General features: G+C 42.5%; 1 protein-coding gene across 1 annotated transcript in view; it reads right to left on the reverse strand.

Annotated features, from left to right (window-relative positions):
• Positions 1 to 13,738, reverse strand: part of FNDC3B (fibronectin type III domain containing 3B) — a 196,332-nt gene that overhangs the window by 68,241 nt on the left and 114,353 nt on the right. Inside the window, exon 7 of the mRNA XM_027891324.1 lies at positions 2,199 to 2,257. Within this exon, the coding sequence (XP_027747125.1) occupies positions 2,199 to 2,257 (59 nt within the window). The remainder of the gene's footprint in view (positions 1 to 2,198; positions 2,258 to 13,738) is intronic.

A 13,738-nucleotide genomic window follows, 5' to 3' on the forward strand; every position in this document is an offset into this window, starting at 1 on the left:
GTATATTTCGGTTTAAATAAAACTGCGGGGGGAATAAAAGCCAAAGGTGTTTAAAATTTTTGTTGTTAAAGGGACAAAGCTATAATTAAATTTACGGTTTAGGCTGCACGTCTCTCAAACAGGTAACAGTATCTATTATCAAAAACAGATTTTTTTATGAAATAGTAATTTAAAAAGTGTGTGTATTTTGTATCCTGAGAGGTACCTGTACAAGCCAGACACCTCCTACTGATACCATGGCTGCGGAGTCTCCTGCAGGAGTTGCTTACAAGCCTAATCCCTTTGGATGGCTTCATCCCTCTGGATGGCTTCCACACCACTGATGATGGAGGGGGTTGCTCACTTGGACACATCAAAGCCATGTGCTGCAGGCACAGCATCACTCCACTTGCCACTGACTCGCTGCTCAGTGCTCTTCTGTTTTGCATCATTTCTTTCTTCACTGTTGTTTTTCTATACATTGTTTCATTTTTCATCCATATAATGTATAAGGCTTGCCAAGAAATATGGGCCGTGATGTGATATATTCCTATCAGGTATAATACTGACTACACACACACACACATAATCATTCATAGCAATTAATGGTTTGTGAGAGTCCTGTGAGTTTAATTACTCACAAATGTCAAAGTTACAGGGAGAATAATAGATAATCCCCAGCATCACCTCACTAAATGTCATTATTATTGAACCACCATTTGTCATGCTTTAGATTTTCTTTTAAAACAAAAAAAAAATCCTAGTTTTGTTATGATTAAAGGAAAACTATTTTTGTCTACTTTTAGTTTTTTGTTCCTTTCTGCTTTAGAGGCTCTGGTTACCATAAATCTATCTGTACAGATCCCAGAATCCTGCAAATTGCTCAAATATCTTCTCTTCCTACCTCTAAAGATGAAAGTATGAAAAAAGCCATTTTTCTTGTCAGCTTTCTGGATCTTTGTAAAAGCACCTGGCTGTGGCTACTGACCAGATGAGTAACATTTGGGTGGTCCTTGGTACAAAAGTGTTGACTCCCTCTGTACAAAAAACTAACCTAATTTTGTGCTAAGTGCACTTTCTCCCCTTCTGATCACCCTGGAACTCTTTTCTCTATCTTCAGCTTACTGTTGTCACTTGTTTCTAAATGAAATGAAGTGACTTTCCTTCTTGTGAACAGAACTCAGGCTGGTTTTTATCATCTCTGCAGGTCTGGTTTAGATTCTGGCTGGCTTTGAACCTGCTCCTGTCGATGCCATGACACCAGGATCCAACACCTACTGACTGAGCAATTTAAGACCAAGCACCTTTTGTATCTATTCAGAACAAAAAGCATCCAAGAGTCCAAAAATAAAATTCAGCCTGTGCTCCTGCTTGCCTCTCCCTGAGCTCTGCCACTTCTGCAGCCAAGGCTCCCACTGCAGAATTTCTCTGTATCAGCCTCCAGCAGCTACTGTCAAACCCAGTCTCTGGATAAGCTTTCCAATCCCTATTTTTTATTTATTTGCTTATTTTTTCACTATCTTTCCAGCTGGACAGAGAAAGGCCCAACCCTGAGAGAGTAAAGGAGTCTGCTTTATGACTGCTTCTTCCAGTGCTCGTTTGGACCATTCCTTTAGATCCACAGTACTCCTCTGGTTTTCATTTGACACACCAAACTAGAAAAACATGACATTCAAAGGGGTTACAACCAGATTTATTAATACCCTCACCTGACTGTGGTCACACTCAGCATTAGGGTTATTTACATGGTGATTCAATTCCATCCTAATTCACAGGCTTTTATGTCTCAGACAAACACAGACTACAGTAATTTGCCATTGAATAATAGAATTAGCTTAATTTAATCATGATTAAAGACATATATTGCTCATGACAAATAAAATTAAGCCCAGGGGACAGGGGGAAAGAGCTATGCAACTCACCCCAGTGCACAGGGTTACCCACCACAGTATCAATACTGGAAGTTGTCCTCTGGAAAGAGGCAACTGGTACAATTCATGCAGTAGGCAGAGCCCCCCAAAAGCCCAAAAGATTCTTTAGATTTATATCACAGCAAAATGAGTCATATGAAGTGTGTGTGTGTATATATATATAGTGGAAACAATCTATTAAGGAAAAAATTCAGAGGTGCCCCCCTGTGAAATCATTAGTATGTTGTCACACAATCTACATATCAAATTTGCTATTATACTTGTGTGTGGCAATTTGAGATCACATACCTGTGGTTTCTCCATTCCAGAAAGAATGTCTTGAACTCTTTTTGTTTCTGAATCGAATTCTGTAACATAGAGAATGTGGAAATTACCAAAATAGGAAGTAAAATAAATCACCAAAATTAAAATGTCAAGTTATGTCAATAATTCTTCTGGAATTTGTAAACAGGGGAATGAGAGAGACAGACATTACCTGCACGTGAGCATCAGTTGTTTTGCTCTTGTGAATTCAAGGTATGCAGTTACACGGATTAATATTACAAAAAATTGTAAAAGAAAATGCAGGGAAAGAAAATTCCAGTAATTACAGATATTCAGAAAGGTGGAACTACTTGTAGAAGTGTCCTCCATGAACAGTGTCATTAACTGGGATTTGCTTTCACAGGGCAAAACCATCCTGTCTCCAAAGCTCGGCTGCGGAAGAAGCCCAGAAATTTCTACAGCTCAATTACCACTGAACCTAATCCTGGTTTGATAACCAAGACTACCCTCAATCCAACAGCTGCAGAGCTGGGCTATCCACCTGCTGTCCAGGGCACTGGGCTCTGGAGAGGACGAGCATCCTTGCCCTGTGTGTAGAAAGAATGCCCAGATGAGCCAGAGAGGGTACCCACCTTAAGCCCCACCACCCACCCTAAGTTACCTGCCTTTAAATCATGTAATGCCCAAAGCTCTTTAACAGCCACCTGCCAACTATGGAGACAAATTCCAATGCCTGACCAGCAGTAATCCATCCTCCCTGACCAGCAGTAACCTGCCCTCCCCACCCCAGCCTTGTGCTTGCTACAGCAGCTCTTGCAGGGGCTACACTATCACCAACAGGCTGTGAAATGCTCGCCCCTAAATTGGGGGGATTAATTGTGCAGAAGGTGCTGCAGAGGCATCATCTGAGCAGCAGAATCAGCCTTTTCCCCGCCTTCCCCCCCAGAACTATCTCGAGGTAAAGCATCAGTTTAGAGTAATGAGGTGACACAAAGCAGCTTTATTCCTTTTGGACGGCAGCACACAGAGAGAGGCCTCACTTTCCACTACAGTATTCTCTAATGGAAAACTAGGAACATATTTTTCCTGTGGTTTTTTGTGTGGTTTTTTTTTTTTACTTTTTCTTTTTTAAAATGTGAATGTAAAAAGTTTGCTCAAAGCAGGAGAATACACCTCACCTAAAGCAAAATGAGCCAGACATACCTGGCACGAGAAGCAAAAAATATCAATAAACAGGTAAGATCAGATCAAGAGCTTTCACTAATGATTCCCCCAAAACCTGACCTACTTCTCGTAGCCCAAGAATGTGTCTTTATTTTTGTCTGTGACCTGCTTTAAAATGTAGATCTTCTTTTTGAAAATTCCATTAAGTGCTTGACTGCCAAAAAATGGAATTGGCTGAATGCTGATGGCCGAATTCCAGTGTAAATGCCCATCTCTCTCTACAAGAATGCACCTTGGTGTGGAGTGGGGATGACAGATCTCCTGCTGCATACATTCCTGGATTCCTTTTAGTCTCAGCCACTTGGAAGAGAAAGGAGTAGTAATATTTCAGGAGGAGTGGAAGATAGCAAGATTGTTTCTTTCCACAGTAGATAACCCTAGAGTGTATTATAAAGAGTATAAACTGGCAGGATTGAGCCAGCATAAGATAATACTGACTTCAAACCTACACAGATGGACTAAAATTACTAAGGCTGAGATACTGATCCAAGTGAAAATGTCGAAGTTTGGGGTGTTTCAGAATTCAGGGTTCTTTCAGCATCGGTAAAGAAAGAGAACTGTGCTATAAAAGCCTGGATACAGATCTGGAAAGAGCAGAGATCCTGCAGGCTTATCTTGAAGGGATGGTAATCAGAAGCAGCTTCTGCAGCTACAGAATGTAACAAAAATGCTGCTACTATTTTATTGAAAGTTTATGGTTATTATGTCACCCCTAATTACAACCCCCAGAAGCTGAGCGTGAATCACTCTCAACCTTAAATCCCAAACATGTGGAGTGAATTTTCTTTCCTCTCTCTGCTTTCTAGCAAGGATGCTATCTCTGTCACACTGAGCAGGAGAGGAAAACAAACCCTGAAGCCCAAAGAAATCTCCCTTCCCTCTCCTGTGAAAAGCAATAGCTTTGTACAGTAACCAAGTCCTCCAATACTTGCAGGTCAGGGCTGAGGGTTCAAACTGCACCAAGTACAGGAACTAACTCCAGGACCTAAGAGAGATGGGTATGCCCAGCAAATAAATAATAATTAAAGTACTTCAGTCAGACTTCTCAAAAAAGAGTCCTACTCAGGGTGCTTTTTATATTCGTGTCCCAAACACGTAGCTTGTTCCCAAGAAAACAGCTCTGGGTACCAGATACGTTGAAGCCTTGGGTTACTGTGGACATTTATGTGGTCAGTATGGACATTTATGTCCCCAAGAGTTCATAAAGGTAAGCTGGACTTGGAAAAAGAGAAATCTTCAAAGACTTCGGAGAGAGAGGGACTCACACAGACCTAAAGTGACAGCAAGTGCAAAACCTCCTGACTGGTCACCCCTCTGAGATTGGGCAGGTGACAGTGATCCCTCACACACACCCCAACCACTTCATACACACAGAGCTGATGCATCCATGTCACCGATTTGCCAAGGCCATGAATCATTTCGCAAGAAAAAATGCGAAGAAAGAAAAGTCCTCAGTGAGAAGGGCCTGTTCGTCACAAGCTTTGAAATCGCTGCAGCGTATGGAAAGGAGAGCGTGTGCCCTGGAGCCCTGCACTGAATTCAAACCAGAAACCAGCAGTGAATAACAGGTAATGCAAAATTAAAGGCAAAAACCAAGAAATATTGTCATGGGTTCAAATAAGCACAAGTGATGTCTGTAGTAGCAGCAGAGAACAGCTCAGGTTGGAAGGGGACCTCAGGAGAGGTCATCGAGTATTACAGTATTTAAAATACTTAGTTTCCCATTTCAAGAGCTGTAAAAAAATCCCAGGCTTCTATGGATGGCTTCTCTCTTTTCAGTAATAAACAAAATTACTCACAGTCTCCTGAGCTACACTAAGCTAAGGAGAATGAGACCTGTCCCGAATTCCTCCCTCAGTAGGGAAGTTGCTCTGACCTGCCAATCTCTCTCAAAACACATTATCGAGCTCAACATCTTTCTTCTGAGCCAACAAAGAGTAGAAATTTTTCTGAAAGAGGAGATGACAGAGAAGGAAAAAAAGTCCATCTTATATGCCCTATGCTGATAACACAGAGTTGCTGGAAGATCTTTTCTCCTGGCTCTCTGTTACTGTCACTCAGCAGTCACTGAGGACTATACCTACCACTAGATTAGCTCCATTCAGGGATGAGGAGAAGCAGCATCTCCCAGACATCACAGGTGCAGTGGTGGAAAGGTTGGGAAGAACAACAGCAAGGGAAGGGGAAGCCTTGATGTAAAACGAGAGATTAAGATTCAAAAAAAATTACCTACAACTGCTTGGGAAAGATGGTGGGTGGCTGAGCACGATTCACCTACCTAGCACTAACTGTCCCTGAATAACAGGCTCTTCAATCTTTGTCCCTTCCTCTCCCTCAGCTGTCTGAGCCCGGAGTATCCAATACAAAGACATAAAAGCTCTGTATGCCAACCCCCCCAAACGCTGGGGGCCTGCAGACATGTGCTGCTTTCCTCGATTGCCATCGGGAACAGAAGCTCAGTCACGTCAAGGAAGAGCCCGACTAACACTTCAGGTCATTGTCCCATGATAACTTCTCCTCTCAGCATCTGTTCCCCACATCTGTCATGGCAAAACTCTTCCTCCTAGGAGGAAGCTGGGGGTGGGGAATGAATTCCTTGTGAATGCTCAATGGGGTCCTCTGAGGGACAGTACAAAAATCTGAGTTACCCTGTAGATCTCAGTGTCTAGGAGATATTTTAGCAGTCCCAGGCTCCAGTATTAGGTTCTAATTCTCAGCTGTGGGTCATGTGGATCCAAAGTTTCAGACTAGCCTTTCACAGCAGAGAAGCCAGCTGAAAGACTTGGACCATGTCTAAGTTTGTCTTTTGGTCATCTCTCCTTTTCTCAGAGTCTTGAATCATAAACAAAACTCTGCTGATACAATCAGGAGTAAACGTCCCTAAAAATTAAACACTTTCCCAGCAGCTGTTTGATGCTAACAGGGTTTCAATGTTAAGCCTTGCTGAACTAAAGCTTTTTATTCTGTGCTTCTGTTAGCCTGTGTCTATGCTCCTTTCTGCACGTACAGTAAAAATATAATTTTTAGACCTTTCCAACCGTACTTTGAACACCAAGCACAGACTTAAGAAACAGGAAAAAAAAATATGTCATTTCGAGGTAAGTTTGAAGTTTCCATCAATAGTTTACATGTTTGCATGAACAGCAGCTGTGTGTGTAAATGGTCTGAAATAGCTAAAAGCACTAAACTAATTAGGATTTTCCCATTGCAAATACAAATTTTAGGTTTGTTCTGCATTCTTTCCTTCGAAGAGAGGAAAAGGTCCAGCTCAAGACTTAGCTTCTGGCCACAGAAATTATTTACTGTTTCAACAGCCTTTCCATTCCAAGGGAATGACATCAGCACTAGCACTTTGCAAACTTTGAGTCTAATTCTCAAGCAGAGCTTACAGATATGCCAGTCATAACATGACATGCTTTCTCAGAATTTGTTCCAGATTTACTGGGGCTGTGACCGGCTTTAATGCTGGGAAAGATCTTTTATCAGTCACGTACAGCACAACCTACAGCCCCCAAGAAAATGAACTCTTCAAACACAGCCCAGCTCCTTCGTGAACTGCCTGCCAATGTCAAAGCTTAAGACACCGAGAACACATACAGACTTTTTAATTGTAGGGAACTGCAGAAATATAAACTAATAAACTCCTAGTACAGGAACACACCTAAAGCTGCAGACGCCACACGGCAGCTGAGTCACAGAAAGCAGGACCAGAGGGGATGTGACACAGTCACCCAGTCCATCCTCCTGCACTGAAAGACGATCAGTCTACATCAAACCATTCCTCTGAGATGGCTGCCTAGCCCGTTTTTAAAAAATAATTGAAAATTAAATACATAGCCTTCTGGCCCATGATTGTGAATCTCCAAACTTGCCCAGCAAGGCAAACTCCCACAACATCTAACTCTCCTCATCACTTGGAAGATTATCTCCTCAACTTTCCCTGCTGCACCTTAAATTTACTCCTCCTTCCCTGCACACCCACCACAGGCAGGTCCACCCTTTTTGTTGTCATTTTTCACACACTTGAAGGCATTTCTGCCTTTAAACGAAGCAAGCTCGTTTCTTTCAAACCTGTATTTACCAGATCCCAGCTACTGCTGTCCTCTGGCATGTTTTTTTAAATTGGTCTCTGTCCTTCTGAAGACAATGGGAGCAGCCCTGACCACCGTGTGCCAGCCAAGGCCCTGGTAGCACCAACTAAGGAACAACATATCAGTTAAAGAGCTTGCTTAGGGGTTTCCTCTTCTCTTTGTCTATGAAGTAATTTGACTCTTGGGGTTTGTACTTTACTCCCAGAATTACTGTGCAGAACTACCACACAGCTACAAAAAAAGGGCACGTTTGAGGAGGACTGGCTCAAATGCAGCACTTTACTCTTGCCTTCATCAAATTCTTTCAAGGCCATCTGAGCTCTCCTCCTGTTTTGTCCTCCTTCCCTCCCCCTTAACCCATCAAGCACTCTCAGTCCTATCAGAACCTGACGCGGACTATAACTCAATAAGCACCAATCCTCATTCCATCCTTCAAGTCCTTAATGAAAATATTGAATAAAATTAGACCTAGGACCAATTCCTGCCTAATCCAGTTTGACGCAGCTTTCCAGTTTGTCAGGAAGGCAGCCCAGGGCAGGGCAGGGCAGGGTCACGGATAAACTGCCAGGCTATGCGCTGGTTGACAGATGTGATGCTGGGAAGAGCAAGCCCAGCGTCACACGGAACACACAGTGCTTTACACAGCTCTTCCCAGTACCACTTCCACACTGGGAAAAACGGGGAGCCCTTTAGAACGGAAAAAACTTGCGAGAGAAATATTTATATTCAAAACAGTCACTCGCACCATGCTGAAATATAATACCCCAAGGAAGATTATTAATTAAGCCTACAAATGCCTGGATTGGATTTCTAAATGTCAAATATTTCACATTTCTGTTAATTACATAAAAGCTAATAAAACCAACAATGATAAAACACGACTGCAGCTCCCGTGACCAGGGTAAGGAGATTGATGTTATCCAACTTTAGATACAATTGTTGAAACAAGTTCTAATTCTTTAAAAATTGCTGTGCATGAGCATATCACACAGGTTTTCCATTTCTAAGAGCCTTCTCGCTGTTGCCATCTTAATTCTCCTGCTGAAATGCCTTAACTGATGTCCATGAGCTTATAACTCACTATTTGTCCTTAAAGACCAAACCATATATAGATAGCAAAACAATTCAAGCCACTCCCTAAATAACTGAAGGCAAACAGAAAATCTGTTAACAGAAAAACCCTGTATAAACTCCAGAAAGTGACATTTTCAGATCTAAAATAATAATAAAAAAAAATCTCTAGCTATCCTGCTTCACTGGGACAGTAAGGCAAAGGATAACTGGTGCTTGTCTCAACACCACTGTGATTTAGGCATGAATTTAATCCCATGTTTCAGACATGTCCTGGCCACACTCCATATCTATTAACCTGCTAGTTTCACCTTGACTGCTTGAGTATCCTATTTTCCATGGGACGGGATTCTCCAAAATATCTGGAGAGCAAATTCACAACTCATCCTTCTCTAACCAGACCCCTGCTATTGCAGGGATAAGGATCACATGTAGGAGCATTCAGACGGAAATAATGAAGTCACCTGGGCTAAAAACTGTTTTAAAAAATAAATGCTGGTGTTTCCAATCCTCTCTGCTCCCCGGTATAGTTTGAATATATGTTTTTCTTTGGGATAGTGGAAGGAAAATAAGATCAGTAGTAACCTACAAGGGAAGCAAAATGCTGGATGCAAGGGACAAACGGAGGGTAAGTGACACGTTGGGTTTGTTTTTCTCTGCTTCTTTGCTGCTACTGCTGGAAGACAGCAATAACAACTCCTACGTGACTGGCTGAAGATCTGAGTGAGTTCCCACTGTGAACACGCAGTTGGTCCATTAGAAGGCAGAAAAGGGCTTTCTTAGTAAAATAGAGCAATCCCCCCGCCCCATCTCCATCATTTTACATCTTAAGCAAGCGCTCTGTACATCTCCCAAGGAAGATAACAGGGGCAGTGCCCTGTGCAAGGCTGCAGCTGGCTGGGCTTGAAGGAACACCAAATTAAACAACGACACAACCCACAGAGACAGAGGAAGCCCAAGCTGAATCTGCTGGAACAACAAACCACTGACACAGAGGACCTCCTCTTGGAGCACTCCCTTTTCATAGTTTTGACTTGTTTTGGCTTATTTTCTGCGTCAAAATATTTTTCTTTTTTATTTTCGGCAGCTTCCCTTTTGCTATCACGTTACAGCAGCTCGCACACTACGTGAGGTTGGGAAGACAGTAAAAGCTTAGCAGTTAAACAAGGCAGTGGCCATCCCTCCATCTTTTGGTCAAGCCCACAGTGGCACAGCTGATTCATACAAAAGTACCTAATTAAGAGGAAATGTTTAAACTTCTGCTGATTTTTATGAGCGTAATTTCCACGCTACAGGCTGCAATTTCAAAGTGCTCTTCTGGGCTGTGTTGGCATCTGCAAAGGTCCTGTTCGAGCAGGCAGGCAGCATCCACATGTACACATCAGGTAGAGATACCCTCCGTGGGGACATCTCCTCATTCCAACAAACCCTCCTGCATGTGACAGCTATGAATATGGTTGAGTCTTTGTGGCTAAAAATCTTGAGCCCCTCCAGCCTGCCCCTCTCCTCCCTGCAACAGAGCAGGTTCACTGTTGGGCCCAGGAGGGACTCCCAGCACTGCTCTGCAGGTTCCACGCTGGATGGGCACCAGAAAGAGCAGCACAGCTCAATGCCACTGGTCAGATCACACACACAGACTTCGAAAATAAGTTTTTCTTCTCTAGTCTTGTATCTTCTATACGAGGATTAGATATCACTACCCCACAGTCCACTGCAGTTCACCAAGTGTGAAACTATGAGACCAGACTTCTTTAATTTCTAAGAAGATGTTTTTTTTTTTTATTCGACAAGGAGACTGAAAGGTGCCCCTGAAATTTTCCAGGAGCTCCTGACTCCCACTTTCCAGGTGGAAGGCTGGTGTTTCAACCCCACTACCAACTTTGCCATCAAATGCTAATCTTCTCCTAGACACAATCAAGTTCTTCACACCCCTCACAATTTTGTACCATAGTTGAGATGAAAGGCTTGCCTTACCCTGAATTCCTTCCATTTATTTGTGTGCTGCTTCATGCTTTGTCCCCCTCAGTTCTCCCTGTTTCCCACGATCATCTGCCTGTCTGGCCTTCATTAGCGCTCAAGGGTTGCCCTCCCAGGCTGATGGACCCAAGGGTCATTCAAAAGGACAAGTAACTTCTGCAAATTCACCACCTTGCTGTTACCATCAGCCCAGGTTGCCCCAGCTGACGTGACCATAAAAACTCCACAAGTTTCCCCAGCCCAAGGCAGGAGGAGGGTTAGGGTTGGATACTGACATTTCCTAAAATGTGAAACAGCAGCTCAAAATGCCATCTGACACCAGCTGTGAAATTACATCATCTGGCATTTACAGAGGAGAGGAGATTTCCTCTCAGAAAGAAAGGGCTTCCCTTCAGTTGTGGCATCTGACTCTCAGCAGCCAGGCAAGCAAGAACTTGAGCACCACAAACACAGACAGTGAAAGGAGCCTCACAACTCATCCTTACACTGACAAAAAGCACAAGTTCGACAGGACCAAAAATTAGTTTTCTCTTCCCAATTTGGTCATTGACAGCTCCACTGTGTCCCACCACAGGCATGGTTTTGTCTCTGTCACTCTTCAGTGTCCCTGCTGGGACAAGCCACAGCCAATTCCTGCTGGGGCAGAGGTGATCCCAGCACCCTCCAAGAACTGAGGTGGAAAGCACAATCCCTAATAAACACAGGCTGACATGTCTCCAGTGTCACCAGTCTGGGCTTTTAAATCCTGTGACTACTGCCCCGTGCCAGTGAGGAAACATTTTTCTCTGAAGTACTACCTCCAGTGTAGGTGGACAATGGCACCAGAATTAAACTCAAAAAAAAAAAAAACCAGCTTACTTCTTCTCCACCTTCAAAAATGCGACCATAGGCAATTCCGGCCATCAAACCCTTTGCTCATCTGGCTGTCACACACAATAAAAGCATTTTCCTGATCAGACACAAACCCAGCAAAATAACCTGCATAACTGCATATTTGCACAGAAAAACAATCAGGCAGCACAGCCAAAACAGACTCCATAGGAGCTCCAAACTTGGTGGGGATTAAACAGAGCACCTGAGCCAAAATTAACAACCTCCTTGGCAGTGGACCTCGTAAAGCCACCAAGTCTGCTGCAACAATACGAAGGCAGCAGAGGGACAGCACCACCCACAACAACCTAAGAAACTTTAAAGAAAATACCCACAAGCCGAATTTTGCCCTCAGTCACAACTCCTCAGCCCTCACTCGAATCAAAGAAGAAATGTGTCCTTTACATTTCATGATGGGCAATGAGAAGTGCTTTGGGATGCTGAGTTTTAGCAATAACCACTATTTCACTCTCAAGAACAGACTCACAGGGAAGCAAACTATTCCTCCTTTATGAGAAAGTAATCAGGGAGAGCTTTCCCTACAATAGGATAACACTAGAAAATGTGTCATCTTTTCAATGTTCTTGATTTTGTCTTTAACATTTACATTAAAGCAGAAATTTTATTTCTATGCACTACTTGCACTGTTTGCATGGCTTCAAAAGAGGTTAGATTCGACAGAAAACACCTAGGTTTTTTTTAAATAACAATTCCAAATCATAATGCTTGAAATACAAAGATTTTTCAGGGAGCCTGCACTGGGAGTTTTCACTGTTAACCTAGTGAATGGCTGCAGAGACACACTATTTTTTGAATGAACCCCAGCTCAGCTTCTCTGTTGCCACTGTAAATTACTGACCTATTTTTTCTGATGAAAACGGAGATAAAATGAGATTGCAACGAGTGATGGAGGAGATCACAGTAATCCAGGAAACCAAAGAAAGTGGTTTTTTTCTTTCCACTCAGCCCAGGCACCACAGCTCAGAGATGGGGAAGGCAAAAGAGCTTCCACCCCCCTCTTTAAATCAGCCCAAACACCTGCAGATTGACAGCAGAAGAGAAATTAGTTCTTTCCTCGTGACAGATGACAATCAACTGACTTGAGCAATCCCAGCCTAAAATGTTTTGCAGTCAAGTCTGAATGATGAACTGTAACTATGTGAGCCAGAATGATATTAAACAGCACATTTAAAAAGGATTGGGGGCTAAATTTCTAGAATGCAAAAGTAAAAAGGGCTGATGTAATGTTAACTGTGCCCTCCCATGCCTGAGATGTGAAGAATGTTTAAAAAATGTAAAAAAACCACTCAAGAATGTTTAAAAAACCTGATCTATAATGTCTGTACCAGCTTTCTACTAGTGAGCTCGAAGTATTGTCTGGGCAAATAGCAGTCCTGTGTATCTCTGATATTTGCACAGCCAGTTTCACCACTAAGAACCTTCTGAAATATTTAAAATATTTCACAGAAATATCCACCTGATTACCACTCACTGGGAAGGATTCAACAAAGCTACAGGAATTTCAGCTCATTCTGGATTTCATTGCTGAGATGAAATTCAGGCACAAGTCACATGAATCACAGTAAATCAAAGCAGCTGCTTCTAAGCACAGCTCCCTAGAGGGGAAAAAAAAACCCAAGAAAAAAACCTAAACAACAAAAACCTAAACTAAGGACAAAATCTTGTTATAATAAAACCTTGGAGAAAACTGAAATGGCTGCTTCATCTTAGAACAGTGTTTATCCCTTCTGTTAAGTGCAACACTCAGAGCATCACCTTGCATTAAGATTTTTCCTCCCCTCAAAAAACAAATACACTGAAGGTCACAAAAACTTCGGAAATCAAATTCCACCCTTCCTCAGAAAAGGAAAACTAACTGATGGGGTTTGAAGCACAGCCTAAGAACGTTGAGCAAACAAATCCCATTAACTTCTGTGGGACATGAAATTTCATTTCACCACCTTTGCAAATACAGCTGGACATAGAGATCAACATCGTTCAGAACATTTGACTACACAAATAAGGGTTGTTCATTAAATTATTAGACTTTAATGCGTTTTATTTTTTATACTTTGGAGGGAGGAAATGTTCTACCTCTTCCCTATAAATACTCTCTCCCTTTTGGCTCAGTGTCCCACATATTGCCAAATAAGGGAAACACCGTTCCCTTCCTTTGTCGGTGGTCCACCTTATCTCCTCTTAACTGGTGAGAATACACTGTTTATCTTGCTCTGAAGCTTTCAGACCTTGGTGAACTCTTCTCCCCAGCACAGGGACTTAACCACTGAGCATTTAAGCAAGATGAAAATGTACTTAGTAGGACTTTTTTCT

The sequence above is a fragment of the Empidonax traillii genome, unplaced genomic scaffold (assembly GCF_003031625.1).
Source record: "Empidonax traillii isolate 1590-97213 ecotype Southwest subspecies unplaced genomic scaffold, ASM303162v1 scaffold319:size813200, whole genome shotgun sequence".
NCBI classification, from domain to species: domain Eukaryota; kingdom Metazoa; phylum Chordata; class Aves; order Passeriformes; family Tyrannidae; genus Empidonax; species Empidonax traillii.